Here is a 25,519-nt window from a genome sequence, read left to right as displayed (position 1 = left end):
AGTATTAATTGTTGCTTTTTTTTTATATAGAAACATGATGATGTATATATGTTTATTATTGTTGTATGGTTTTTAAGATCTTTAGTTATTTATATAATAGTATTTCATTATGTTTTAGTTGTATTATATTACATTACATTTTAATTTAATTTAGATCATAAAAGGTGAATTCATAATTTAATATGATTTTGCCTACAATCTGTTTCTTGAAGAAACACACATTTACTGAGAGTTTTTTTGTAATAATTGTACTTGGTATAATCTCCTGAATTCTATTTTTTAATTGTAAACATTTTTTGGAGAGTTTATTCTATTTTTTAATTGCAAAGAGTTTTTGGAGAGTTTTTTTGCAGATTAAATTACAGGTTGAAGATAGCATGAGGTTGGTGAAAAGGACTTCAAAATGAGAGGACTTCAAAATGGATACATAGTATTAGATAATTGTTTATATAATAATCTATTTGTTCAAAATATTTTATTGTATTGATATTGTAATGTATTTATTATGGCCAAAATATATTCATGAATTTTTAATTATGTTACATTATTTAAATTCATTAATATACTAAAATTATATAAATTTATACTATTGCAATATATTTAATTTCATTTCATCAAATTAATAATTTATATATATCTAAATAAATTTATTATTTTTAATATTAATATTTAAATATAAAAATTTCGAAAAAGTCACGTGCGTTGCACGGGTCAACCTACTAGTTTGGTATACATAGTGGGGCGGTTTTGAATTGAAAGAGAGGTGGAAAAACGGTTTTGAATTGAAAGAGAGGTGGAGGAACAATTATGAATTGAAAGAGAGGTGGATGAATGGTTATGAATTGAAAGAGAGGTGGAGGTGTAGTTATAAATTGAAACAGATAATTTATTTTGAAAATTAATTGCATAATGAGAGAGTGTCTGTTGTATGATAGAGAAATAAATTTAATAAAATATTTGAAATGGAGCAACCGTTTGAATTGAAAGAGATAATTTATTTTGAAAATTAATTGCATAATGAGAGGAGTGTCTGTTTTATAAGAGAGAAATAAATATTAGGAGATGTGAGTAGTGACCAAACGTGAACAATTTGATTATTACTAAGTGGTTAACACTTTCTTCAGTAGTTTCCACCAGTTACATCCACTTACTTATAAGGAGTAGTTGAGCGGTTACCACTTTCTTCCACCCTCTTATAAGGAGTAGTTTTCACCAATTGCATCCAAAGAAAAAAAAATCTCATAAATTTTTGACACATTTTGAACTCTCTTCCTTCACGCTCCATGTTCTTCTCCTACTCTCACCCATCTTAGTCCCTCTTCAATCACCATTGTACAACAATAACCACCATTGTTTCCTCCTTCTCGCACTTCCCAAAGCGTTCGAAGTAGAAACGTGTCTCATTGTTATAGGATTTGAACATTTTTGTTTCTATTGCTTTCTTAATTTTTTTTTTTATATTTTTGTATGAATCCTAAACCAGCTTTGCGGGCAAAGTTTTTATGTCTACTGATGCTTTTATCTATTAGATATTACATAAGTTGGAAGTTTGGTAATTTGTATTTAGTTTATTATTTTATTTTTTTTCAACTTCTTTGTCATGGAAGATGTGGATTCAATTGATATGGTGATAGATTATACAACTTCCAACATACAACCATTTGCATTATGTTTTGACATGGTTTGTTGGTCCATTTGTTTTAAACCTTAATTTTAATCTTGATAACCTTACAAAGTTCAAGATTACACCCAAGTTAAATCAAAATTTAATATTCAAAAGCAATAAAATGAAAATATAAAAAATTAACATAAAATCTTAATAAAACTATTATAAATGGTGCATTTAGATAATTTATATATTTTCTCATATAATTTAATATTTATTAAAATTATATGAATATATAAATAGTAAAAATAAAAAAATGCGGATACATAGGCACGTGAGTGCCTGTGTTCCCGCTAGTAAATATAAATTAAATAAATTAATAATAATGAAATTATTTTATTCAATAATTATTATTTTATTTTAAATTTATTTGTATCAAATATTTAATAATATTATTATTAAAAATAATAATAATAAAAATAAAAATAAATATAGTTATATATATAAATAAATTTATATAATAATAATATTAACTATAAAAATAAATTAATTTATTATTCAAATATTTTTAAAAACAATGATAAATTTGTAAACTTACAATTTTACATCTTTTAAAAACAATGATAAATTTGTTAACAAATATCTCCATTAATAAATTATAACAATAATTAAATTATATAAAGCATATCATTCATAAAAAAAAATTAAAAATTATTATTTATTATTTTCTTATTTCTGTATCTTTATCGAGATTAAAAAAATAGATTGCTAAGTATTATGATTTATTTAATTTTCATAAGAAAAATAAAAATTGAATTACAACATGAAATAAATAAATTAAAGTAACAAAAATGAATAATGAAAGTGGAAGAAAAAAAAACATAATGAAAGTGGAAGAAGAAAAAAATAAAAAGAAAGAAAGAATTTGCTTGGTGAAATATTTTTAAAACAAAACTATAATATCATTCTTAAAATAAGTTATAAAGAGGAATATAATAATGAAAAGAGAGAAGAAGAATAAGATGAGAAACTCTATAACAAATTCTAAAAAAAAAAAAATATTTTTTAATTTTTTTCCTCTTCTTTGCAACAATGCCATATTGAGAATGCATTCATCCTCCTCGTTTACGTCCACATTGATTCAATAAGAAATACCTTTAGATTGTAAAGAATGAAAAAAATAAACTAAGTTTTTATGATTTACATCCATTTCTTTTATGTTTCTTTTTTTTCGGTCATTTTTTCTCAGAGATTTTTTTATAAGGTACTTTTTTGTTTGGAGGGAGTTAAAATAACAGTCCATCAAACCACGTTTGAATTCAAAAAAAAATTTGATTCATTCTTTTCAAACAAATGCAGTGCACGTCTCTCAAATAGTTTCTTTCAAATTTAATATTAACTCTTTTTTTAATTTTAAATTTTAGTAATTATAAAAGGATGAAATAATCTAAATAAAATAATTAAATGAATATTAATATAAGAATAAAATAGAATTTTTATTTTATGTAAAACTAAAAATAGTTAAAATAAAAAATCGTCTCTCTCTCTATATATATATCATGTGGTGATAAAAATATATATATCATATCAACAATGATATATAAATTCATTGAATCATTGATCCACCTGCTGTAACATGTATGAAAGTAGGCTCTAGTTGCCTTTATTTGATTTGTTTGTTTACTTACACTTATCATTTAGGAATAGCACGTCGAATGCGCGGGTTCAAATAACCTATAAGGTACATTCAGACACTGAAGTTTCAACCTAAGTGGTCGTGACATGTCATGTCAAATCTACTTTATTTATTAGTATTCCAAACTCTTAGTATATCATCAAATACTCATTTCTCTAAATCTTGTGAAATAGTTCTTGTACATTTTGTTCCACTCGGGAATAAAAACAGAGCAACAAAGAAATAGATAAATTGATTAAATAAGTTTCATTCTATATCTGAATTTCACAGTCAGACAAACATATAATTTCAAGTTGTTTAATTTCTATATCCAAGGACGGATCCACAGTACGATCAAAAGAAAGTTAAGTTTTAATTTTAAATATGTAATTTTTTAATAGACATTTTTCGTGTAACAGGTTAGATTACAAGGTTAAAGGGTTATATGGTGTTCTGATTCTCAATGTTGTAATGGAGATTATATTCTTCAATGCTAGAACAACATTGAAAGGAAATGTTAACTAATTTTATGCATAAAACTGAATTTTATTATATCTCAAATCACAAAAGATGGAAGTATATGTATTATAATTCGTACTGATTCTATGTTTAAGTTCGATAGCTTATAGGATCTAACAAATACAACAACTCACCAAAATATAGTCTCATAGTAGAAACAGAAACGAAATCATCATATATGATGATAATTGAAAGCCATCAGATTCAACCAGTACGTATGAATTGCATTTAGATGTCAATGTTAAGAATCTTGTTACATAACTTTTCAATGAATTTGATGTCAAACTAGTGCTAACTGAATAAAGATACGGAAACAACACTCTTCGGCTATTTCTGTTTTCTTGGTTCCAAAACTGTAATTTTGAAAACAGTTCTAAACCTATTTGAGCAGAAAATAATTATCCAAACATGTTCTCTGTTTTACTTTTAAAAACTGAATAAATGTTGAGAACTAAAATGAAACAAGTCCAAGGGTGTGTACTAGGATACGAACAAGAAATATGGCAATGTAAATCCGACGCAAAAGTTTAATTGGCAGAGAGAACGCATATTTGATTTGTGGTTCAAACACGATTACCCCGAAAACACATTGGATAAACCAGGCTCAGCATGAGAATTAATTGCACTAATCTCACCAACAATTTCATTAAGTGCAACTTCGTCTTTGAGTATTGAAGTATGCGACACACCGTCTATCTTAACCACTTTAAGGTATTGACTTTTCTCCTCTTTCCAAAGTGATTGAAGCGCCAACAAGCTCACCAAGTTCACCGTTCCATCACCATCCCCGTATGAAATTTGAGGCCGCTCATCAAAATCGCCTTTTTCATAAAACAAAGTTTCCAAGGTTCTCACTCCTGTTCCCATGATACAAGTTACAGGCACGTGTGGCGCTTGAATGTTCCATATCAAGGGTACAATGCGTGTCTGGTAAGGGAAAACCCCTTCCGGAAAACCAATGTCTTTGAGAAAATCAACCATGTCATGTGCGGAATAGGTCTTATTTGGAGTGATCACAATTGGTTTTTGAGGAGCAAATACTTTGGGGTTAGGCAAAAGCCAAAGGTTACTCTCGGAGCTTCTTTGTTCACCCCTCACTAATAAAGGGTCCACTAGAGGCACTCCTAGAGTGTTGCCAGATGCAAAGGTGAACATTTCGTCAATAGCACCACCCCATGGAGCTGAAAGAGCAACGAAGTGCTTGATGAATTTTTCACGCCAAGAGGGGGGGTTTCGAATCAGGAGTTGCAGGACAAATAGACCTCCTAGACTGTGGGAGAGAAGTATCACTGGCTTCCCACCGTTGGAATTGCTTGCTTCTTCAATCAGATTCTTTAGGTCTTTTAGGAACTTGGATCCAACTTGTGAGGGGTGACCTTCAGCAGCCAGACCATATCGAAAGTCATAGGGGGCACCAAATAGAGTCTCACCATCAGCATAACCAAGCTTTTGTAATGAATCCACAAGGGGTGCCATGTATCCGGTAATATGCCTATTCATGCAATTCATTGATGAAAAAACGTTGGGGTGTTGAGAAAAATTGAGTGTTGAAACAGAGGGATGCACTTACTTGAGATGAGGATTGAGATAAAGAAGGGAGGTGATGGAGCCAAAGTGAGGGACCCGAGTGAGAACTCCAGGGGTGTTGAAGTAATCATCGAGTTGGGGATTGTAGTGAAGGGTCATGCGTTCAGCAAAGCATTGGGTGAAAGGAGAAAGAATGACAGAGGAATCAAACCAAAGTCTGAACCAGCCTTTGTTTTTCTTCCCGACAGGGTACCAGGATTCGCAGATGAAACTAGATGGCTTGTACTCTCTGTTCAACTTCCCTTCTAGCTGGTTCCCTCCGTTACCAGGTATTAGAATCAAAGGGTGGAGGCTTCCGCTTGTGCTGCCACCACACGTGCATACCACTGACAGCATCACAACAACCACTGTGACTGTCGCAAACCCAATCCTCACCACACCCTGTTCCTTCATCACAATATGGATAATTTATTCAAATACCTACTATACCCCTTTCTGCTCCTGGGACTTTTTTTAAGTGTTCTTTACACACGCATAATCATGGAAGAGGTGAACCGGGAAAGAATATGTGGTGGACATTTTTATTTTATTTTATTTTCGTTTTAAAATCATTTACTAGAAATTAGCCACGTTTTCATTTCTTGAATCGCTTATTGAAACTACTCTGAATGAACCCTCAGTTGGCGTGGAAATGAATTAGATTCGATTTGATGGATAGGATGAATTAAAAATTAGGTCATCTGCTACATAGTTTTTATATTTAATATTTAGTTTCTCAATTTATTTATAGAGTTGTATGGTTGAATTTTTCTTCTTATTATTTTTTATTTTGGAATGGAAAAGGTAAAGTGACTTTGATAGGATGTAGAAAGAAGTAAGTGACATTCAAGTTTTGGGTCATCGTCAAACGAAATTTAAAAGGCCTGAAGAGTGTCATACACAGCCCAAAGAAGTCGTTCTTCTGAAACAAGGCAAATTATTCGTGTACCCCTATGTTTTCTTGCTGCACTCCCATGGGTGGTGAAAATCAATGAAGCTCAGACACTTCTCTTAAATAACGTGTCGGTGTCGGATACTCATATCGGACACCGACACTCATATGACACTTGTAGGACACGTATTCGTGAAATGTCCAATTCAAAAAGTATTTGTTGGATTTATGACAATTCTAGTACGGTTTGAATAGAATTTTAAAAGAAAAAATACATTAATTTTTTAAAAACTCAAACTTATTGTATAAATTTTTATTATGATTATAAAAATAAGAAATAAATCCTTTTGAATCAGTCATGAAAAACATTTTTCTGCTCTAAAAAATAATTTGAAACATACTTGTGCAAATAAATCTTTATTGTCAATTTATATAATTCATAATTATATAATATATAGATCTCATATCCTACATTTTAGATATTATACGGATCTTCATGTTCGTGTCCGCGTATCTGTGTCCGTGTCAGTATTCGTGCTACATATGTTAGATAGGTGAAAATACCTTTTAATGGAAAAGGTAAATAAAACTCTTTCTTATTCTCTTTCACACTTATTCATCTTCGGGTTCTTCTCCATAGCATCCGCACTCCCTCACCTATGCTCATTTTTGCGATTTTGGTAAGAGAACACTTCCGGGCCCCTTTGACTGTTCAAGTTTTGAGTCTTTATATTTACTAAACTCAGTAAGAACTAAAAACAAAATCTCAGGTAGTTGCTTTCAAAAGTAAATCTTGGGAACCAAGACACTCCTTATCTACTGGGGGATTCATCATCCCAATCCACATAAGAGATAGAAGAAACACAGAAAACAAAAGGTCATCTTACTATAAGGAAAAACAAGAACTCTGGAAAAACCGAACAGAGACAGAAAAGAAGATAAAGGAGCATTCAAAGCACTTTCAAAATAAAAGAATATTGGAAAATAAAACTAATTCTCGTTATATTTCAAATAAAATGTTATTTTTCATTTTGATTGTTCAATATTTTATCTGAAGATACACACAAAAGTATAAGGCATGCCATAAAGCAAATTAAGATAAGATAGAAAACAAAGTGTTTACTTGTCCACCAACAGTGCATGACTTAAGCATTTTGGTAGACATTTACCACTAAACCAAAACAAAAATGACTTTACCTTGTTGAACAAGCTTACCATAAATATAACCATCAATTATAAGCCATTAAAAAAAGTCTTCTTGACCTTAACAACGTTTCTCCTTCATATTTTTCTATTTCGTCGATGAACTGAGTATCAGGATGCAAATTCTTTCTGGATAGTTTAGGTTACTTAAATACATACCAAGAAATTTGACAAAAAACAAATTGTCATGCCATGAAAGCAAAATTGATCACGTATATGCACTGTCCAACAAAAATAGAAGGCAAAACAATACATTCTTTTAGATTTGAAGTTTGATTTTGATGATGAAAATTGTGCATGCTACGATATTTAAAACTTGTATAACGTCTGATGAGTTTTGAAGCAAAAAAGTCTCCATAATATAATCTGCTAAAAATTTCTTCCTCACTTTAACAGTGAATCCTTGTCTTTAAATAAGGCAACTTGGAAATCTATTCTGAAAATTACAATGGTGCAGAGAGAAAAAGATAAAAAGAAAAGAATAGAGTTAGTTCAGTTGATCTTCTTGTTCATGTTGTTGACAAGCTGCTTCATCTGAAACCTCCAGAACAAGAAATAAGCCAACCCTATTCCAACCATCACATACATCCAAACATTCTCTCCCTCACTCTCTTTGGGAGACCTCACCTCCTCAATCTTAAAACTCTCACTCGAATTCCCCAAAATGCCCTCCATCATGCGCCCGTGCAGCACGTAAGCCCTCTCTCTCTCCCGCACCACAATGGAAGTGGGAAACCCCTCATCATCAAGGTCAATTTTGTCAAACACCACACCCTGGCTCCACCCATCGTTACTCTTTAGCAACCACACCCTCCTCAACGACACCACCAAAACGACGCCGTCGTTCCTCAAAGCGACGCCGTCCGCGCCCACGAGATCCTCGTTCAGGAGCACGAGTCTTGCCACGCCGTCATCCGCGTCCACCTTGAACATCTTCCCCGTGTTGGTCTGAACCACCAGGAGATAACCCTTGCTGTTGTAAACGACACCGTTTAGCCCGCATGAGCTGAACTTTTCCTCGATTATCACAGGGTGTTCCGTGAATCTCGCGGAATTTGAAAGGATCGAGGCTTCTCCCTTTTCGTTGACCTTCCAGATGTAATTTCCCACCGAGTTGGTCACATACGCGTTCCCTTTGAAATCCGCTGCGACGTCGTTCGCGATGGCACGTTCCTCGTCGCCTTCTACGGCGGAGGGGAGGGCGGAAAGGAAGAGGCGGCGGCCGGAGCGGAGATCGTAGGCGGCCAGGGCGTTGAACGGAGGGAGGGGGGCCAGTGCGTGTAGCGCCGCCAGGACGCGGTTGTTGCGGGAGTCCACGGCGAGGCCCAGGATGCTGACGTTTTCCGGGAGGGAGGGGTCGGAGACTAGGGTTTCGACCACGCCGGCGTCGGAGATCGCGGAGATAGTGCGGTGGCGGAGGGATCCGACCAGGAAGTGTTGCGCTGTGGGATCCCACGCTAGCCCTTCCGGGAAGAGATTCGGGGAGCGGAAGTTGATGACGTGGGGGCTGGAGGCGATAATGGTTGAAATTTGGACGGCGAAGAAAAGGAAGAAAACGGTGGTGGTTGTGGGATTGGTAAAGGAGTGTTTGGATGATAGTGTTGACATTGTTGACAGTTTTGGGAGTTTGGGTTGAATTGGTGAGTTTTGTTACGAGCTTAATAGGTTTTTACTTTCAGCTTATTAGCTTTGGGTTTTCTTGTCAAACGGGTTAAGATACGATTCTGGAACTTAATCTTTAACTATGTTGATAATATTTATTGGTTATTCAGATTTAATACTTTATCTACAATAAAATAATATATGAAATCAGACTTGAAAGTTCAAGAGTGAGTTTTTATATTTAAATTTAAAATTATATAAAAATTGTATATTGTAATATGAAACTAAATACTTTAATCTATAGTAAATTATTAATTACATTTTGTATGTCTCTCATATTTTAAAGGATTAGAAAATATTAAAAATTAATTCAGTATATTTTTCAGATATTATCATTTGTTTAGAATTAGGATTGAGTTCATTATTCTATGAATATTTTAAATATACTCCTTCCAGTCTAAATCTTCTATCTTATTTTTAATTAGTAAATATGTAATTTTTAAAATATAATTAAATATAATTAAGTTTTTTATAAAAAAAATGATATTTTTAATTAAGTTCTTATTAAAAAAAAAGTCTATTAATTACTTTGAATTTTAATCTATTTTAATTAAGTATTTATTGTTTAATTGAGTTAATATAACATGATTGTTATCTTACATCTTATAATGTCTAGTGGTTTATGGTGTTGATAAATATGAAATTTTATTAATTAAATATAAAACGCATTTTGGTTAATGTAAAAAATGAAAATCCCTTATCATTTTAAATTAATAATAATATAGTTTATATTAACAATAATATCTCACCATTCTTAATACATGGAGACACTTAAGATGACAGAGTAAGTGACACTCATTCTCACTTGTTAAGGATTCAACAAAAAATATAATTTTTTTGAATATCAAATGAACCAAACTAAATTTAATAAAAACTCAAATAAAAATATATAAAATTACAAAAAACTTAAAACTTAATTAAGTATAAATATAAATATAAAATATATACATAAAATTAGGAATATCCATTAGATATTATTAAAATAAATTATAATTTAATGTTCATTTTTATTTTAATAATTACTTAGAAGAAGAAAAATTCTTTACAACTATTAAGTATTGGGTCCATACTTTATTTTTTATTTAGCTCTTTTTCGGGTAAAAAATAAAGTATAAAACGATTTGTTTAAATAAAGTTTCAAAATTATGACAATGAAGTATTTTATGTAGCTATAAAAGTAATAAAGTGTTTTTATGTGAAAAAAAGTCACACTTGAAGATAATCTAAAAAAAATAAAAAAATGCTTATATCAATTAAAGTAATTTATTTTAAAATTAATATGCACCTATAAGATTGAGTTGTAGATAAAAAAAAAATGAATGGTTGAAATTGAGAGTTTCATTTAAGTTATATTTGAGTATATGTATATGAGTAAGGATTCACTAATTTTCATACTAAGTAAAATGATTTACTCTTAACTATACTATTCTATATTTTATTTTGAATTAATCCTTTAGATTAATTAAGTGATATGTGTACTTAATTATTTCTCTTAGAAAATCATCAACATATGTTGTGGAATGTGTCTCAACACAAGTATTACAATTTAATCTCTCATATTTATTAATATATATGTAATAATTACTTAAATATAAAAATATTATTATATAAGTTTTTCTTACTGAAAATCCAGACAAAAAATAATACTTTTACGAAAGATCTTATCTCATTTAAAAATATATAATAAGTTCATCATATACTCCTCAAATAGTAAAATGAACATTCTAAGTCACATAATAATTAAAATAAGTTATATATTATAAAAGCATCTAAAAAATATTGATACATTAGTTTTTATATCATTAATATGTTATTTAATAAAAAATAAAAATAAGTAAATTTTACCGTATATAATAGAAAAGTAAAAACAATAAAATCATGTCTTACGAGTGAATAGAATAAACAAATATTTTTTTGCCATATATATATATATAAAAGAGCAAAAGTACTTAATAAATATTTTTAAAGATAGAAAGAATAAAAACATGTAAAATTAGAATTTAACGTTTAAAATAATTTGTTTCTATACACGTTTAAACAAATGACATAAACTCACTAAACTCATAAAACAAATGACATAAACATAAACAATAGGGCGACAAAATTTTCAACCAATAAAAAAAATAAAAACTAACTTAAATAATGAAAAGTGATAATAATAATGATAAATTAATAAATAAACAAATAAAATTTATAATTAAGGATGTGAGTTAATAGGACCTAGTTGAAAATTCAAAGAAAATGCCAAGTTAGAGTCAATGCTAATAATATACCTATATACTAGAAATATAATAAATGTTATTTAAAAAAAACCATTTAAGCATCCAAATAATATTACATGGATATATAATAATAATAATAATAATAAACATAAACATGCGGATATAAAGTTTAGTGTATAATAAAACAAAACGAAATAAACTTAGACATTAATATATAGTAATAATTTTCTAAATTATTCACTCTTAAACTTTTAACATCGTAGGTTTATTATCACAATTAGAAAGAATATAAAAATTACAACAATAAGCCACTAAGAAATTATACAAAATCTAATTAATATAAATTTTTATTCAAAACACATTTAAACAAATCAAATTAATTTAAAAGAACCTTAATTATACTAATAGATGGGAGAAATTTATCTTTTATTTTTTATTGTTTAAGATCGAGTCTACTGTTTTTTTTAATAATAATACTTTTCGATAAAAAAAATTTACGCTTATATATAAAGACATCAACAACGACCTTCCATCAATGTAACGAAAACCATTATAACATAGATGATGAAGGATGGAGAAAAAAATTTCTCCACATAATCTCTTTTCACAAAAATAAGTCAATATAATTCGTGGAAATTATTTATGAGTAGCAACAAGATCTCCATTTATCAAAATGATTATTTTCATTAGAAGAATTGAAAAAAAAAGAAGACAAAGTTGTTAGAGTGTACCAATAAAAGACAAAAAAGTAAAACGATACCGAAAAATAGAGGGAAATGCTCACACAAACTCTAACGAACTTATAAGAAATGACCATGAAATTTTTTAAAATGTTCAAATAGAAGGTGAATGATTATACATTAATATTGAAAACCACTCATAAATATGTATAAGGAACAACCCTCCACAACATTTGTCATAAATATATGAGTAGAAATATTATATCCAAAGTAGGATAATAAACACAACTCCAAGTATAGGTTCACAAAGTTTTGCACATATAAAAGAGGACGGTAAAAATATGACATCATCAACATTGAGACATTTAAAATAGTTAAACTCATTTATCACTCAAATTGATTATTCCAACATAACTTTATTTATAAAATTTGACTTTAGAAGGTTTGTGTATTCTTCCATATTCAAAAAATTAAAAAACATGATTCTATATAATCTAAAAAAACTCAGATGTATCTGACTAACTCGAGTAGAAATACATGATTATACAAATATTAAAAGTCAATAAATATTATTTAAGTACTAAATAGTTATATTTTTTTTATTATCTAAGTCTTATTAATAGAGATATAAAAACGTGTATATAGAGATTAATTTTACATGGAATATTCACTTAATACTTTATGTAACTCTTAATTACTGGAGTGTCGGAAAATCTTTCTATAGGAAAATCTACCATAAATATTCATCACCAATTTGATGATAAATCCTCATACAAAGGGAGCAGCTACCCATGATCACCTCTCTTTCCATCATGAATGGACAAAATTCCTTTCTCATAAGAAGTATATATTAGAGATATTATCTCGTAAATAAATAAAGATAAAACAGTATGCAACTTATACTTTTGTAATTATAAAATTAGATGCAAATCTTTTGGGACAAAAATCATATATATTTTTCCACACAGTAATTTATTTTTCCAAAAAAGATTGTCTAAACCAACATATAAACACGTAACATAAATTGTGATTGTTGTCTTCCTTCTCTTTTATTTAAAGCACATGGATCCTGTGTTTGGATTTGTTTTTCTTCCCCTAGCTGTAAGCACAAAAACTATAGTAGTCAACAGTATTAACAATACTCATTCACGTGTGACCACCAATCTCTTCTGCCACATCTTCCTTTATTCCATTTTTTTTTCTGTTTCCTTCCACTCCCTCATCTTCTCTCTGTTTTTCTCTTGTTTTTTACGGCACTTTCTCACACCATAAATGTTAAAACTGCTGTCCGTCTTTGCAGTCTCTCTATTATTAAAAAACCACCAATGCATATTTGACCTCGTCTACTTTGTCATATACGTGTCTCTGTTATAATTTTCAACATTATTATTTTTTATCATTAACCTCGTCAATCCTTCCTAACAGAATGTAAGTACAAAATGACCTATTCACTTATTAAATCAAAATCTTTTTTATTATTATTATTTAAAAGAAGGGTCAGTGGAAGTGGAACATTATTTCATTACTCTTGTGTTTTTCATTTACCTGCTCCCAACTTTTTTTTTCCATGCGCCATTTTATATGTCCTTCTTTAGTACCCTTAAAAAGGGTTTAATGTAAAATACAAATCAATATTAACACTTCTAATGCATAAAAGAAGCCAAATATGTGCACACAGCTTACGCTTTACGCGTTAATTGTTTTCATAGTATAAAAGAAGTCAAAATATGGTGCCCAGAATTGAAAATGATAGCGGTCCTTGAAATAGAAGGCAAGCCACCTTTTACTATTACGAAGAAAGACTTCCGTAATAATTGAACAGCTTCATTATCATTATATAAAAACGATAATTCGGGCTCTCACGTTCTATCTTCCACGCCTTTCTTCTTATCCTTTTTTTTTTTCTGATAGGGTGTGCTCTGAAAAAGTCTGTGCCCAATTCACAGTTTCATACCCACCTTCCTTTCATTCTGTTTTTAACACCCTCGTTCTCTCCATCATTCTTTCAAAAATCATAATTCTCCTCTTTCACCCAAAATTAAAAGAATCCTTCATCCGATTTCGTTTATCTAGTCTTTCTCAACCAGTTTGAAAATAATACAAGTAACTTTGGAAATCATGGGAAAGGGTAAGGAACAGAAGCAGAACAAGTTGGTGTGGATCATAACCACGCCTTTCAGAGTATTGGGAAAAGCGAGGGATGCTTACGTCAGAAGCATAACACAGTGTGGTCACAACATGAACTATAGCAGCCCTGTTGATGCTGCTGGCAAATTCCAGGCTCTGCCCAGGAGCTACAGTGTTGCCACGTCACGGTCCGATAACGAGGATTTCGCGGAGCTTCTGAGAGCTGCTTCTGCCAGGACTTTGGTCGACAGAATCGACGTGGATTTGGTTCTGAAACAGCAGGCCCAGGCCGAAGCCCAGGCCCGGCCCCTTTCATCTAATGGGCTTCCGAAGTCCACGAGCGTTGGCATGGGCCGGATCGACGAGGACACGCCTTATGATTTGTCTGATGGGGTTGTTCGCGGTCTTCCGAAAGCGTATCCCAGAAGTAGAAGTTACGCTGTTGGAAAGACAAGTGCTGTATTGTGAAGTGTTTTGGATCTAAAGTAAACGCGTTCTGAAATTAGGATAGGTGTTGATTTCTATAGATTTTTCTTGCAAGAGAAAGATAATTGATTGAAATCTGGTAATTTGATTGAGCTTTGGTTTGATCGGAATTTGTTGTGGTTTGGTTTTTTGTTGTGGGTGGTGGGGGTACTGCATTGAAAGGGACGGTTTCATGTAAACTGCTTTACAAATATCTCATTAGTAATTGGTAAGTAGTTTTTTCTTTTAATGGTGATGATATTTTCATACTACTCCACTTTACATTTATAATAAAATATTAATATTTATAATATAAAAAAATTAAAAAATTAAATTTTTTTTTTAATTTTTCTCTTTAATAAAAATATAAGTAAAATGTAAAATGTTAAAATAATTTTAAAAATTAAAATATTAATATTTAGTAGTTGAAACATAAGTGTCAAAAAAACTATTTTCCTTTTTTGAAATGTCTATACTTTCCACCTAATGATAGTATGATTTTTAAAATAATTATAAATATCTAATTTAACATAAATACATAAATAACTTTTGATGAGTCAAAATTGAAAAACAAAAAATAATATGTAAAAGAAAAATAATGAATTGATTTTGAGTTTCTCTTTTTCTTCAAGTTTTTTCTTTTCTTCCATTGGTGGTTTTGAGATCAGAGGGTGTGATAATATTCAGGTTAAGGTTAGGATTCACTTGATGATAGATGCAAAAAGAATGATAATTTTACCAAATGATAGAATTTTGAAATAGGGTGGAGAGAGTGATTAGAAATAGAGTGGATAGACTCATTGGAAATGAAAATATTTTATTTGATATGTGAGTTTTGGTGTATGAGGGTGAGAAATATATTGTTGTCTTAAAATAAGAAATTAAGAAAAGAATAAAAAGTTGGTTTGCACATAAAAACTGTCTCTGTCTCATGTGATTAATTTAATAAATTAAAAAATAATTCATTATACTTATAAAAATCCTCTTTATAAAGATATATACGTAACTTATGTTTGCATATGCATTGTTTTGTCTTACTTATTTTTATATTTAACAAAAGATTGAATAACTTTGTCTTAAAATGTAGCATTTTTTTTTATATATTTTTCTTGGCAATTAAAAATTAGTTGACGCGGTAGTAATTTTAAAAGTATAATATATGTTGCATGGATTTACATTTGGATTAAATGAGCGGTAGTAGACGGCAAAAAGGGAATTTTTGTTATGAATGTGTCTTTAATGAAGGATAGTAACTCTGAGGAAGAAGGAGTCAAATTTAGTTAGAATGGAACAAGAATTAGTGACGAAACGAAAAAAAGTGTACCTAACTGTAAATTCTCCTCCTTTCGTCACACATCATATCTAGTTTAAACTTATTTTACACATTTTAAAACAACAATCAATGTATTATTCTTTTAAATAATTTATTGAAATAATCCTTTTTTTAATGAATATATTGTTTTAATTTAGTCAGAAAATAAAACAATTAGGGGATTTGTCCTCCAAACCTGATCATTGTTTGAACTATTTATGTATGTCTTATGTATCACTAGATAGAAGATCTGATCAAATTTTTGGTTTCATGGTAGATCTTTGAGTCTTTAAATATTTTTTTTGTAAGTCTAACAAAGAATTTTAATTTAAAATTTTAAAATATTAATTAATTAAATTTAAATTAATAAAGAATACATAAACAAAAATATAAATATTAATAATATTGTAATAGGAATAAATTACTTATATTAGTAAAAGAAATAAAAACATTAATAAAAAAATCTAAACAACCTTCTTTATAAAAAGATAAATTTTATTATTATTGCTAGAAGAGACTAGAAGAGCTCATTCAGATTTTAATCGATCTGACAAGAACAATATTAAACACATGTAATTCATTTAAAATATTAATATCATTATTTAAATATGCAACTCCAAAGTATAAATGTTAAATCCACTAAAACTTAAAATTCTTATCAAATAACGATTTGAAGTATTATTATGAGTTTATGATAATCCTGACAACTTTTAATTGTCAATGCATACGAATTAATTGAACCCAAGAAACCTGATAATTTGTAGTAGGGTATTAATGTAATATTTGTTTCACATTCTTAACTACGATCATTCTAAAAAATGTCCCCATCCCATCTAGAAAAGCTTCTATGCTTTAAATTGCCATACACTCACCAATTCCTACATACTCCTACGCTCACCTAATCCACGTGCCAATATATGAATTGTTGCATTTATGCCCATAGAATCCAACTTTTTTCTTCTCACCCAACACATCACATTTTACTTTTATGCTCTTCACATTTCCCTTTCTACTTTTTCTTTTTGGATTTTTCCCTTCATATTCATTTATTCAACTGTATTTTAAATGCATTTTTTTCTTCTCAACTTTTGCTAAATCTTCAGAGTTCTTATGGAATATCCTTGTTTCTATCATGGACTTTTTCATTCTACTGAAAGATCTTTATAATATTGGATCTTATCTTTAAAATTCATAGTTAACATGCCGGGTGAAAGTACTAACAGAATAACTCTCCTATTGAAATTGTTCGATTGAATTTTAGATTATCTAATTGGAGTTACAGTGAATAGTTCTTACAAAACCATGATTCTCTTAAATAGTTATTTGTTGAAAAATAAATATGATAAAATTTTAAATGTAATGTAAAATACCTCGTTACCAATAATATTTTTATCTTGAGAAAATTATACGATAGATACAAGGTATTTTAAGTTATGAAGCACAAACACTAATACAAACATTGATAAGACACCGACACAAAGATACTTTTAGAATGTAAGACACGTAAACACGAATCTATATATTATATAATTACGAATTATATAAATTGATAACAAAAATTTATTTGCATAAGTATGTTCCAATTTTTTTAGTAGAAAGATGTTTTTTTGCGACTGGTTCAAAATATTTGTTCCTTATTTTTATAATCATACTAAAAAATTATACAATAAGTTAGAGTTTTAAGAAAATTAATGTATTTTTTTTTAAACTGTGTTAAAATCGTACTAGAATTGTCAGAATTCCAACAAATATTTTTTTGAATTGGACACTTTACCGATACTTTTCCTACGAGTGTCAATGTCTGATACGCGTACGTTATTTAAGAGAAGTATTCGAGCGTGATATAATACTTAGAGGAAAAGTTAATCTCAGATATTTTTTTTTTCTTAACAAGAATAAACAGATTAGAAGATAATGTTTGAAGAACGTGATTGAATTCAATTTTTTTTAAATGATTAAAACTAAAATAATTGTAACGTGAAGAAAATAACAAATTGAACAAGAGTAATAAAAGTTGGTGAGAGGAGAGTAGGGAGTGAGTATGTGTTAAGGAAAATTGAATCCTTTCATAGCTTTAACTTTTGGACATGAATGTTCTAAAGGGTTAATCAATTACGGGATGAGGTTTTAATACGAGTTAATTCAATTTGATTTGGTTTGGTTGTCTATCATCCTAAATTAATTATTAAATCTACCCAATTCATTGCTGGGGACAACTCACAAGTCAATGTGTTAAGTATAAATTTCATTATCACAATTTTTTTTTATAAAATATTGATAAGATCAATTTTTTTTTCCATTTTTATGTTGCAGTAAATAAATAAATAAAAACAATTAAATATTAAGTAAATGGTTAAAATATAAATGATAAAAAAACAATTAACGTTGTTTAAAGATATAAAAAATTTCGATACTTAAAAAAATAAATAGAGTACATTTTATAAATTTAATAATTGAAATTGATAGTTATTGTAAAAAAGATAATTAAATTGGTAGTTTTGTAAAATAAATAAATAGTTTAATTTCAACCTCCATTACCTGACCAAAAGGATAGAAAGAAACAACTTCCATAGTCCAAGTGATGAAACAAACAAGAAACAGTTTTTCAAAGAGCTTTCTAATTAAGGAAACATAAATAAAAAAAGTAGTTGAGTCCTTCAAGATTTCAAGTTTTAACCGACTTTTTAATATTAATACGGCTGTAGGGCCTGTTACTCCAAACCAACTTTCGTTGGACTGGTAGTTTGATTTGGTTATGGTTATCTCTTCGTTATTTTTTCAATTTTGATTGATAAAAACAATTTATTCAACTTTTTTATTTTGTTTTTTAGTGGATGTTCTGAACCATTTCTCTCACAAGTCCCTTTCTCGTCCTCCTCGAAAAGTAGTTCGGCTCAAACTTATCTTACAAAAACTTCCAATATTGGAAGAAGCATGTGGGTCCTTATATGTGATAGATTGATTTTGAGTGATCCCATTAATGCTACTGAAGAAGAAGCATCATTTTGGTAACTAAATAAAAGATGAATAGCATTGTTCAATCCATCTTCTCATGAGATTGAACTCCGTACGGAATGTATAAGGGTGTAGGAAAGGAATGTGGGACACGAAAGAATCTGTGAATTTTGAGTGCAAGGGTAGTTATGGATAACAGAGGCCTTCTCCTTCTCCTTATTCTCTCCCTTATTTCTTCATCAAACTTTGCAACATCTCACTCCACAGTGCGCTTCCTTCCTGGCTTCAAGGGACCCCTTCCATTTCTACTTCAAACTGGGTAAGCTAACCAAAACTCTGCATTTAGGTCATGCCTTTCAACTATTCATTCAAGTTTTACAGTAAATAGATGTCATGGAATTGGAATCAGGTATGTGGAAGTGGGTGAAGGTGAAGCAGAGGAGAATGCAGAACTGTTCTACTATTTTATTCACTCAGAGAATAATCCCAAAGAGGATCCTCTCCTTCTTTGGCTAACGGGAGGACCTGGTTGCTCTGCTTTTTCTGGTCTAGTTTTTGAAATAGGTCATCATTTTTTCCTCATAATCATCTCTTTTTAATTCCACTTCCAATTTTTTTTTCAGTCTCTATATTTTATCATCTGTTTGTTTTTAATCTATTTTAATCAAATTATACAAAATAAAGAAATAAGTTAATATTATCGGAAAAAATAGGGCTAATATTTTTCAAATGTGTTTTTTAAATTTAACTTGACTAACCGGATCAAGATTCTTTTTATGTCAAAATTTTAAGTTCAAGTTTGTTTTTTATCAGTTAGATGGCCTATTATATTAGACTAGTTTATATACTTCAGTATTGATTTTTAATGGAAAAAGATGTCATCGTTTCTTGGAATCTTGCATGAAAGATTACAATATGATTATCATCTTTCTAATTAATTAATACACAGTTAAATAATGGCATTAAGATCAGTGAAAACCTTGAACAGTATGATCTGGAAATTGTGTACTTAGATTGGTTAATCAGTTACTAATTACGTATTATTATTACTGTCATCTGGGTGGATTTGCAGGTCCACTGTCCTTTGAAAACGAGGAATACAATGGAAGCTTACCTAATTTGAAATTGAAACCACAATCATGGACAAAGGTTTAGTATGCATACATGTCTAGACAATTACCTGTTACCTGAAGCTGAATTAGATATATTAATCTATAACACTGATTTCATTTGCTATGTAGCTATTCCATCTACAACTTTCTTTGTTGCAAGCTTTAATTTTTTTGTCCCAATAAACACAAGCTGAATTATACTGTTGAAGGTAAGTAGCATTATATTCTTGGATCTGCCAGCGGCTACAGGCTTCTCTTATCCCAAAACAGAACGTGCTGCTCCTCAAAGTACCTTAAAGCTAGTTCGCCATGCTCATCAATTTCTCAGGAAGGTACACTGCACCCATCTTCAAAATCTCACTGCCTTAATTGCATTTTCATTTTTATCTTTTTGAAATTTAATAAATCACGTATTTTATATAAAGTCTATCAAATTTGATATACTTTCCACTATATTTCTTCTGCAGGAAAAAGTAAAATGAAGACTAAATTTACTAATTTTAAAAATGAAAAAACTTAATTGACTCAGAATAACTTAACTTTTCTACAGTTCCAGCTTAGCAAAATGAACATGCATACAAGTGGAATAGTGTGTGACATTGATGTTGAAATATGTGTAGTGGCTAATGGATCATCCGGAATTTCTCTCAAATGAGGTGTACATTGCTGGCGACTCATACTGTGGCCTTCCTATACCAATTCTTGTTCAAGAAATTTCATACGGTATCACACTCACTAAAGGGTCAAATAAATTGAATGCCGAATTTGAAACTAAGATTAAGTAGCACCTGTTTCCTCTTAATGTTTGTCACATTCACAACTCACAGTTAACACTACTTTTTTCCCCATTTTTCATTACTCTCAGGAAACCAAGGTGGTATCCAACCATGGATAAATCTCCAGGTTTGTGCATTTAAATTACAACTATGATTTCTAAACACAAAAAGTTCTCTTATTCTTCTTATTATTATGTGAAACAAGTTATCTATCTGCAGACAAATTTGAACAGCTTCCATATTGATTTCTTGTATAAAGCATAAACGAATCAGGATAAATCCAAATTATATTTTTACTAGTTTAGCACATTGATTAATAGGAAACTCTTTTTTTTTTTCAGGGATACCTGCTGGGGAATCCCATAACAACATCTACTGAAAAAAACTACGAAATACCGTTTAATCATGGCATGTCACTCATTTCTGATGAACTATACGAGGTGATTCTGTTTTACAAATTAGAGTGGCAGTTGTTGTTTGTTTATTTGTTAGAGTCCAAAAGGTGAAATGCTAACAAGTTTGAATAACTTACTGAGTGAACAGTCACTGCAAAAGAATTGTAGAGGAGAATATCAGAAGATAGACCCAAGAAACACATTTTGTGCTAGAGACATGCAATCCTACGAGGAGGTTAGTCATGCTTACAAGAACAAGTAATTAAAACTTTTTTTGTTCTTGAAACTTGAAAGAATGGAGTTCCATTAAATGGATTGAGATCACAAGGAGAACGAAGAAGTGGTAATAAATTGTTGCTTTTGGTCAGTCTATTTCAGGGATTGAAATTGGGCATGTTTTGGAACCCCATTGCGAGGAGTCTGCTCTGCGTAATCCAACTGAAGACTCTTGGAACTGGAGGAGGTCTCTTGCTCATGAAACCTCTCCTCTCACATTGCCACCTTTAAGTTGCAGGGTAAATTTTCATACCAATAGAGTTTACATCTTTCTGAGAACTAGTTTATTTAATTATATTTAAAATATATATTGATTTAAGTAATTTTTAAAAATTTAACCAAATGGATAATTCATGCTTTGATGTACTACTTCAAAGTGAAAAAGTCCTCTTCCAAAACATAACTTTCAATTTGACTTAATTCTTTTATGGATTGAAGTAGTGTTTTCTACAAAGATATTGCCTTTTTTTTTATTAAGTATGCTAAAGTTGTGTTCTCTAGGATGACTTCATCTTTTTTTTTTATTAAATTTGTGTTATCTCATGATTCTATTTTTTTTAAATAATTAAATTTGTGCTTGGACTTATGAGATTACATTTTTCTGGCATGAACTGAAGTTGTGCCTCTACTCAGAACTTCAGGCTGATATTTTTTTTTAAAAAAACACCACTTTAGATTTTCTTAATTCATTCAAATTCATAAATATTTTAAATAATATTAATAATAATTGTTGACACGATAATATTTTATGTGTATTTTGTTTAATTCATTCAATTTTTTATTTGAAAAATATTTGAGCTTAATATTAAATATGAAGAAAACATTGTGTTTCTATATCAACTATCATATACTCATAAAAGACATATAAAAAAGGATTTTTTTTAAGAAGCATATAAAAGTTTTAATTAGAAATTGATCAAACAACACATTCATCTTTTAAAGACCAATTTAAATATACACTATAGAAAAGTGTCCTTCTCTCACAATTCACTAATAATATTTTTAGAATATAAATTTAATCGATACACATATAAACATTTGTTTAAACTAGTTATTTTTAAGAAAATTACTTTTTTAATTTAAAAACATGTTTAAAAAATTTACAAGACAATCACTGCAAGAAAATTATGAAATAGAAACTAATATTTAGAGACCAAAATAATTAGTTGCAATAATAACTAAATTAGAGACCATTTTAGAAACTAAAAAAAATATGGTTTCTAAATTAGTTTATATTATTGTTAAATAGTTTTTAAATTAGTATCTAATTCATAACTAATGTTTTAAAGACCAAATTTAGAAACTAAATAATTGGTAGTTAAAACTTGGTTGCTAATTATATACCAATTTAGAAACTATTTAACAATAATATAAATTAATTTAGAAACCATTTTTTTTTTAGTTTTTAAAATGGTCTCTAATTTAGCTATGATTGTAACTAATTATTTTAGTATCTAAAAATTGGTTTTTATTTTATGATTTTTTTGTAGGAATGTAAAGTTTGAAAAAATTGTTTTACCATCGTATAGTTGGATATAATTGTGCCAAAAAAATTAAAGAAAACCATACCAACTACTTTGAATGAACACTTACATCTAACAACTTTTACTACAGCCGAATATTTGTGCAAGATTGAACCATGAAAGTTGATACATATCCGATGCATTAGGTCTCAGAATTGAACATGCATTTGGTAATCCAAATCACTTTAAAAAGATTTAATTTTATTAAGTTTTCATGTCCAGAATCATGCATATGTCCTTTCTACCTACTGGGCGAATGATGATAATGTCCGTAAAGCACTGCATGTTCGGAAGGTATATATATTATTTATGTGTCTAGCTTTGCTTAAAGTGTTAGCAGAAGCTATGTCTCTCACCATATATTTATATGGTGCTTCAGGGAAGTATAGGGAAATGGAAGCGCTGTAACCATGACATACCTTTTGAGACTGATATCTATACCAGCTTCGAATATCACCTCAATCTCAGCAGAAAAGGCTACCGTTCACTAATATACAGGTAAAGATTAATTTCTATATACACACTTTGTTTTCTTGCTAAATGTTTCTCATTCATTGTTTTTAGAACTACCCAAGCGGTTGATTTTTCTTTTGCAAAGAAAACTTAGATATACGTTATCATATGTATTATTTGTGTTACTTTTCAATTAGAATTAATGGTAATATATATTGACATTTAATGAAATCTTTATAAGGCATATAACCAGAGTGAAATTTCAAATCTTGTAGAAAATAGCACAAACATAAACATCTTATATAACACCCATTATTTATTTTTGTATCACATATGACTTATTATACATTTGCTTTTCATTCTTTTAACATAAACTAGCATTTTGAGTGTTCAGATATTGTTTTTGTTTGTTAACAGTGGGGATCATGACATGGTTGTTCCACTCCTGTCTACACAAGCGTGGATAAGAGCTTTAAACTATTCCATCGTGTCTGACTGGAGGCAGTGGTATTACAATGGTCAAGTGGCAGGGTATGCCCCCAGCTGGGATAGTGATACAAAGAAAATGTTCTGTTTGGATAAACATTTTTCGTCTTATAAATTTTTTTCTTACTTTCTTTAAAAATTATAGTGCTTAAGTTGATTTTATTAGTTAAAATGTTCAATACATTTCTTCCATTTTTCTTCTTTTTACAGTTTTTGCTAAAATAGTTATCTGACCATGTCAATGATTTATCAGAAAAGCTAGACTAACCTCATTTTGGTTACTAAATTACTGATAGATACACGAGAACTTATTCAAATCGGATGACATTTGCAACTGTGAAGGTAGGCACTGTTTTGAGCTGAGGCAATTAATTATATTATAAGAATGGGTCATATGATATAATAATAACCTGTGTTGTTGAGGGGTTTACTTGCAGGGTGGAGGGCACACAGCTCCGGAGTTCAGACCTGAAGAATGTTTAGCCATGTTCATGAGATGGATATCTAACAGGCCACTTTAGGAATGCCCTAGGGCATTCCAAATGAATAGCATAAGGAATAAAGGATAAATTTCCGATGTTATACATAGTTGTTAAACTAAATATGCATTGGATCGCACTGTTTAATTTTCTTTGATGGTTTATGTTGTTATTAAAAGTTTTATTATAAAAATAGCTACTTTATTAAAATACTGTTTTGAAATTTGAACTTATAACTTTATTTCTTATTTCATATATTAATATTTTATTATAAAAAATTAAATTAAATTTCAATTTATTAAATTATGTTAGACATATACAATATATATATCTACTTTTATTAGTGTAGATAGGATCAATTATATGAATCAATGAGAGAGAGGTCTGAGCATTAACCCTTTTATGCAGTACCTCAGTTATTGTCCGAACCGGTTTTAATAATACTGAAGTTTCAAAGTTGATCAGCATTTGAGAGGCTCATTTGCCATTTAATCATCCCAAATTCCATACATAATCACATCTGAGTTCTTGAGAAAATCCGGAGGTGAGTGAAGGTGGAATAACTGTTAAAACATCAAAAACATAAATCTTGAAAAGAAGGGCATTCAGAATGAGGGGCCAGATAGTCATCCCATATCACACTATACCTCTAAGATAAAAACTAAGAACATTCAAAGTCGAATGAACTGTTCAACTTCAAAAGCATATTTAAGAAAGAAGCACTTTCACAACGAGAAACGAGTCCTATTAAAAAACTTGACGGAATATGTAAGAGAGAAAAAAACCAAAATGAATGAACTTATACAGGCTAAAATTAATTTATTTACTACTTCTATAAACTCTTTCAATGAATTTCACCGTATTTAAGTTTATTTTAATTTATAAAAAGGGTTTAATGTATTTTTTTTTATTAAGTGTTGACTATTGGCATAAAACATGTTTACAAAATAACATTCAGTAACCATAATAAAACTTGTATAACCCAATTAAACCCAAACACAGTAAAAGCTTGTATATTAATCTAGATATAGACTCGTAACACCTCTATGCACAATTCTAGGTTATTTCTTTCCTCAATATCCATACTTATTTTCTCCTATTCCTATATTATTGAAAAGAAAACTAACATTCCGAT

General features: G+C 29.6%; 4 protein-coding genes across 4 annotated transcripts; 2 read left to right on the top strand and 2 right to left on the bottom strand.

Annotated features, from left to right (window-relative positions):
- Nucleotides 1-4,198: 4,198 nt before the first annotated feature.
- On the bottom strand, nt 4,199-5,993 carry LOC137822816 (lecithin-cholesterol acyltransferase-like 1). Its single transcript, XM_068627818.1, has 2 exons — nt 5,371-5,993; nt 4,199-5,292 (listed from the first exon to the last, which is right to left on the bottom strand). Exons 1-2 carry the CDS (start codon nt 5,778-5,780, stop codon nt 4,374-4,376), a joined length of 1,329 nt encoding a protein of 442 aa, XP_068483919.1. The 5' UTR covers nt 5,781-5,993; the 3' UTR covers nt 4,199-4,373.
- Nucleotides 5,994-7,796: 1,803 nt separating this feature from the next.
- LOC137822817 (uncharacterized) lies at nt 7,797-9,283 on the bottom strand. The gene has a single exon (XM_068627819.1). It carries the CDS (start codon nt 9,067-9,069, stop codon nt 7,954-7,956), a length of 1,116 nt encoding a protein of 371 aa, XP_068483920.1. The 5' UTR covers nt 9,070-9,283; the 3' UTR covers nt 7,797-7,953.
- A 4,269-nt stretch (nt 9,284-13,552) lies between these two features.
- LOC137821768 (uncharacterized) lies at nt 13,553-14,867 on the top strand. Its single transcript, XM_068626516.1, has one exon. The coding sequence runs from the start codon at nt 14,144-14,146 to the stop codon at nt 14,618-14,620; it is 477 nt and encodes a 158-aa protein (XP_068482617.1). The 5' UTR covers nt 13,553-14,143; the 3' UTR covers nt 14,621-14,867.
- A 4,000-nt stretch (nt 14,868-18,867) lies between these two features.
- On the top strand, nt 18,868-24,594 carry LOC137821702 (serine carboxypeptidase-like 7). The gene is made up of 14 exons (XM_068626417.1): nt 18,868-19,203; nt 19,294-19,448; nt 19,957-20,033; nt 20,206-20,328; nt 20,617-20,719; nt 20,862-20,899; nt 21,114-21,212; nt 21,316-21,402; nt 21,536-21,682; nt 23,189-23,260; nt 23,346-23,464; nt 23,837-23,950; nt 24,202-24,247; nt 24,343-24,594. The coding sequence occupies exons 1-14, from the start codon at nt 19,073-19,075 to the stop codon at nt 24,424-24,426; spliced, it is 1,395 nt and encodes a 464-aa protein (XP_068482518.1). The 5' UTR covers nt 18,868-19,072; the 3' UTR covers nt 24,427-24,594.
- The last annotated feature ends 925 nt before the right edge of the window (nt 24,595-25,519 follow it).

The sequence above is a fragment of the Phaseolus vulgaris genome, chromosome 9 (assembly GCF_000499845.2).
Source record: "Phaseolus vulgaris cultivar G19833 chromosome 9, P. vulgaris v2.0, whole genome shotgun sequence".
Lineage (NCBI taxonomy): Eukaryota > Viridiplantae > Streptophyta > Magnoliopsida > Fabales > Fabaceae > Phaseolus > Phaseolus vulgaris.
Note: the sequence above shows the minus strand (reverse complement) of the source record. Positions and strands in the feature narration are given on the sequence as shown.

Coding starts and splice junctions, on each gene's coding strand:
- LOC137822816 (XM_068627818.1), bottom strand. CDS start 5,780: ATGAAGGAACAGGGTGTGGTGAGGATTGGGTTTGCGACAGTCACAGTG. Junction 5,293..5,370: donor TATCTCAATCCTCATCTCAA/GTAAGTGCATCC, acceptor TTGCATGAATAG/GCATATTACCGGATACATGG.
- LOC137822817 (XM_068627819.1), bottom strand. CDS start 9,069: ATGTCAACACTATCATCCAAACACTCCTTTACCAATCCCACAACCACC.
- LOC137821768 (XM_068626516.1), top strand. CDS start 14,144: ATGGGAAAGGGTAAGGAACAGAAGCAGAACAAGTTGGTGTGGATCATA.
- LOC137821702 (XM_068626417.1), top strand. CDS start 19,073: ATGGATAACAGAGGCCTTCTCCTTCTCCTTATTCTCTCCCTTATTTCT. Junction 20,329..20,616: donor CTCATCAATTTCTCAGGAAG/GTACACTGCACC, acceptor AAATATGTGTAG/TGGCTAATGGATCATCCGGA. Junction 21,683..23,188: donor TGCCACCTTTAAGTTGCAGG/GTAAATTTTCAT, acceptor TTTCATGTCCAG/AATCATGCATATGTCCTTTC.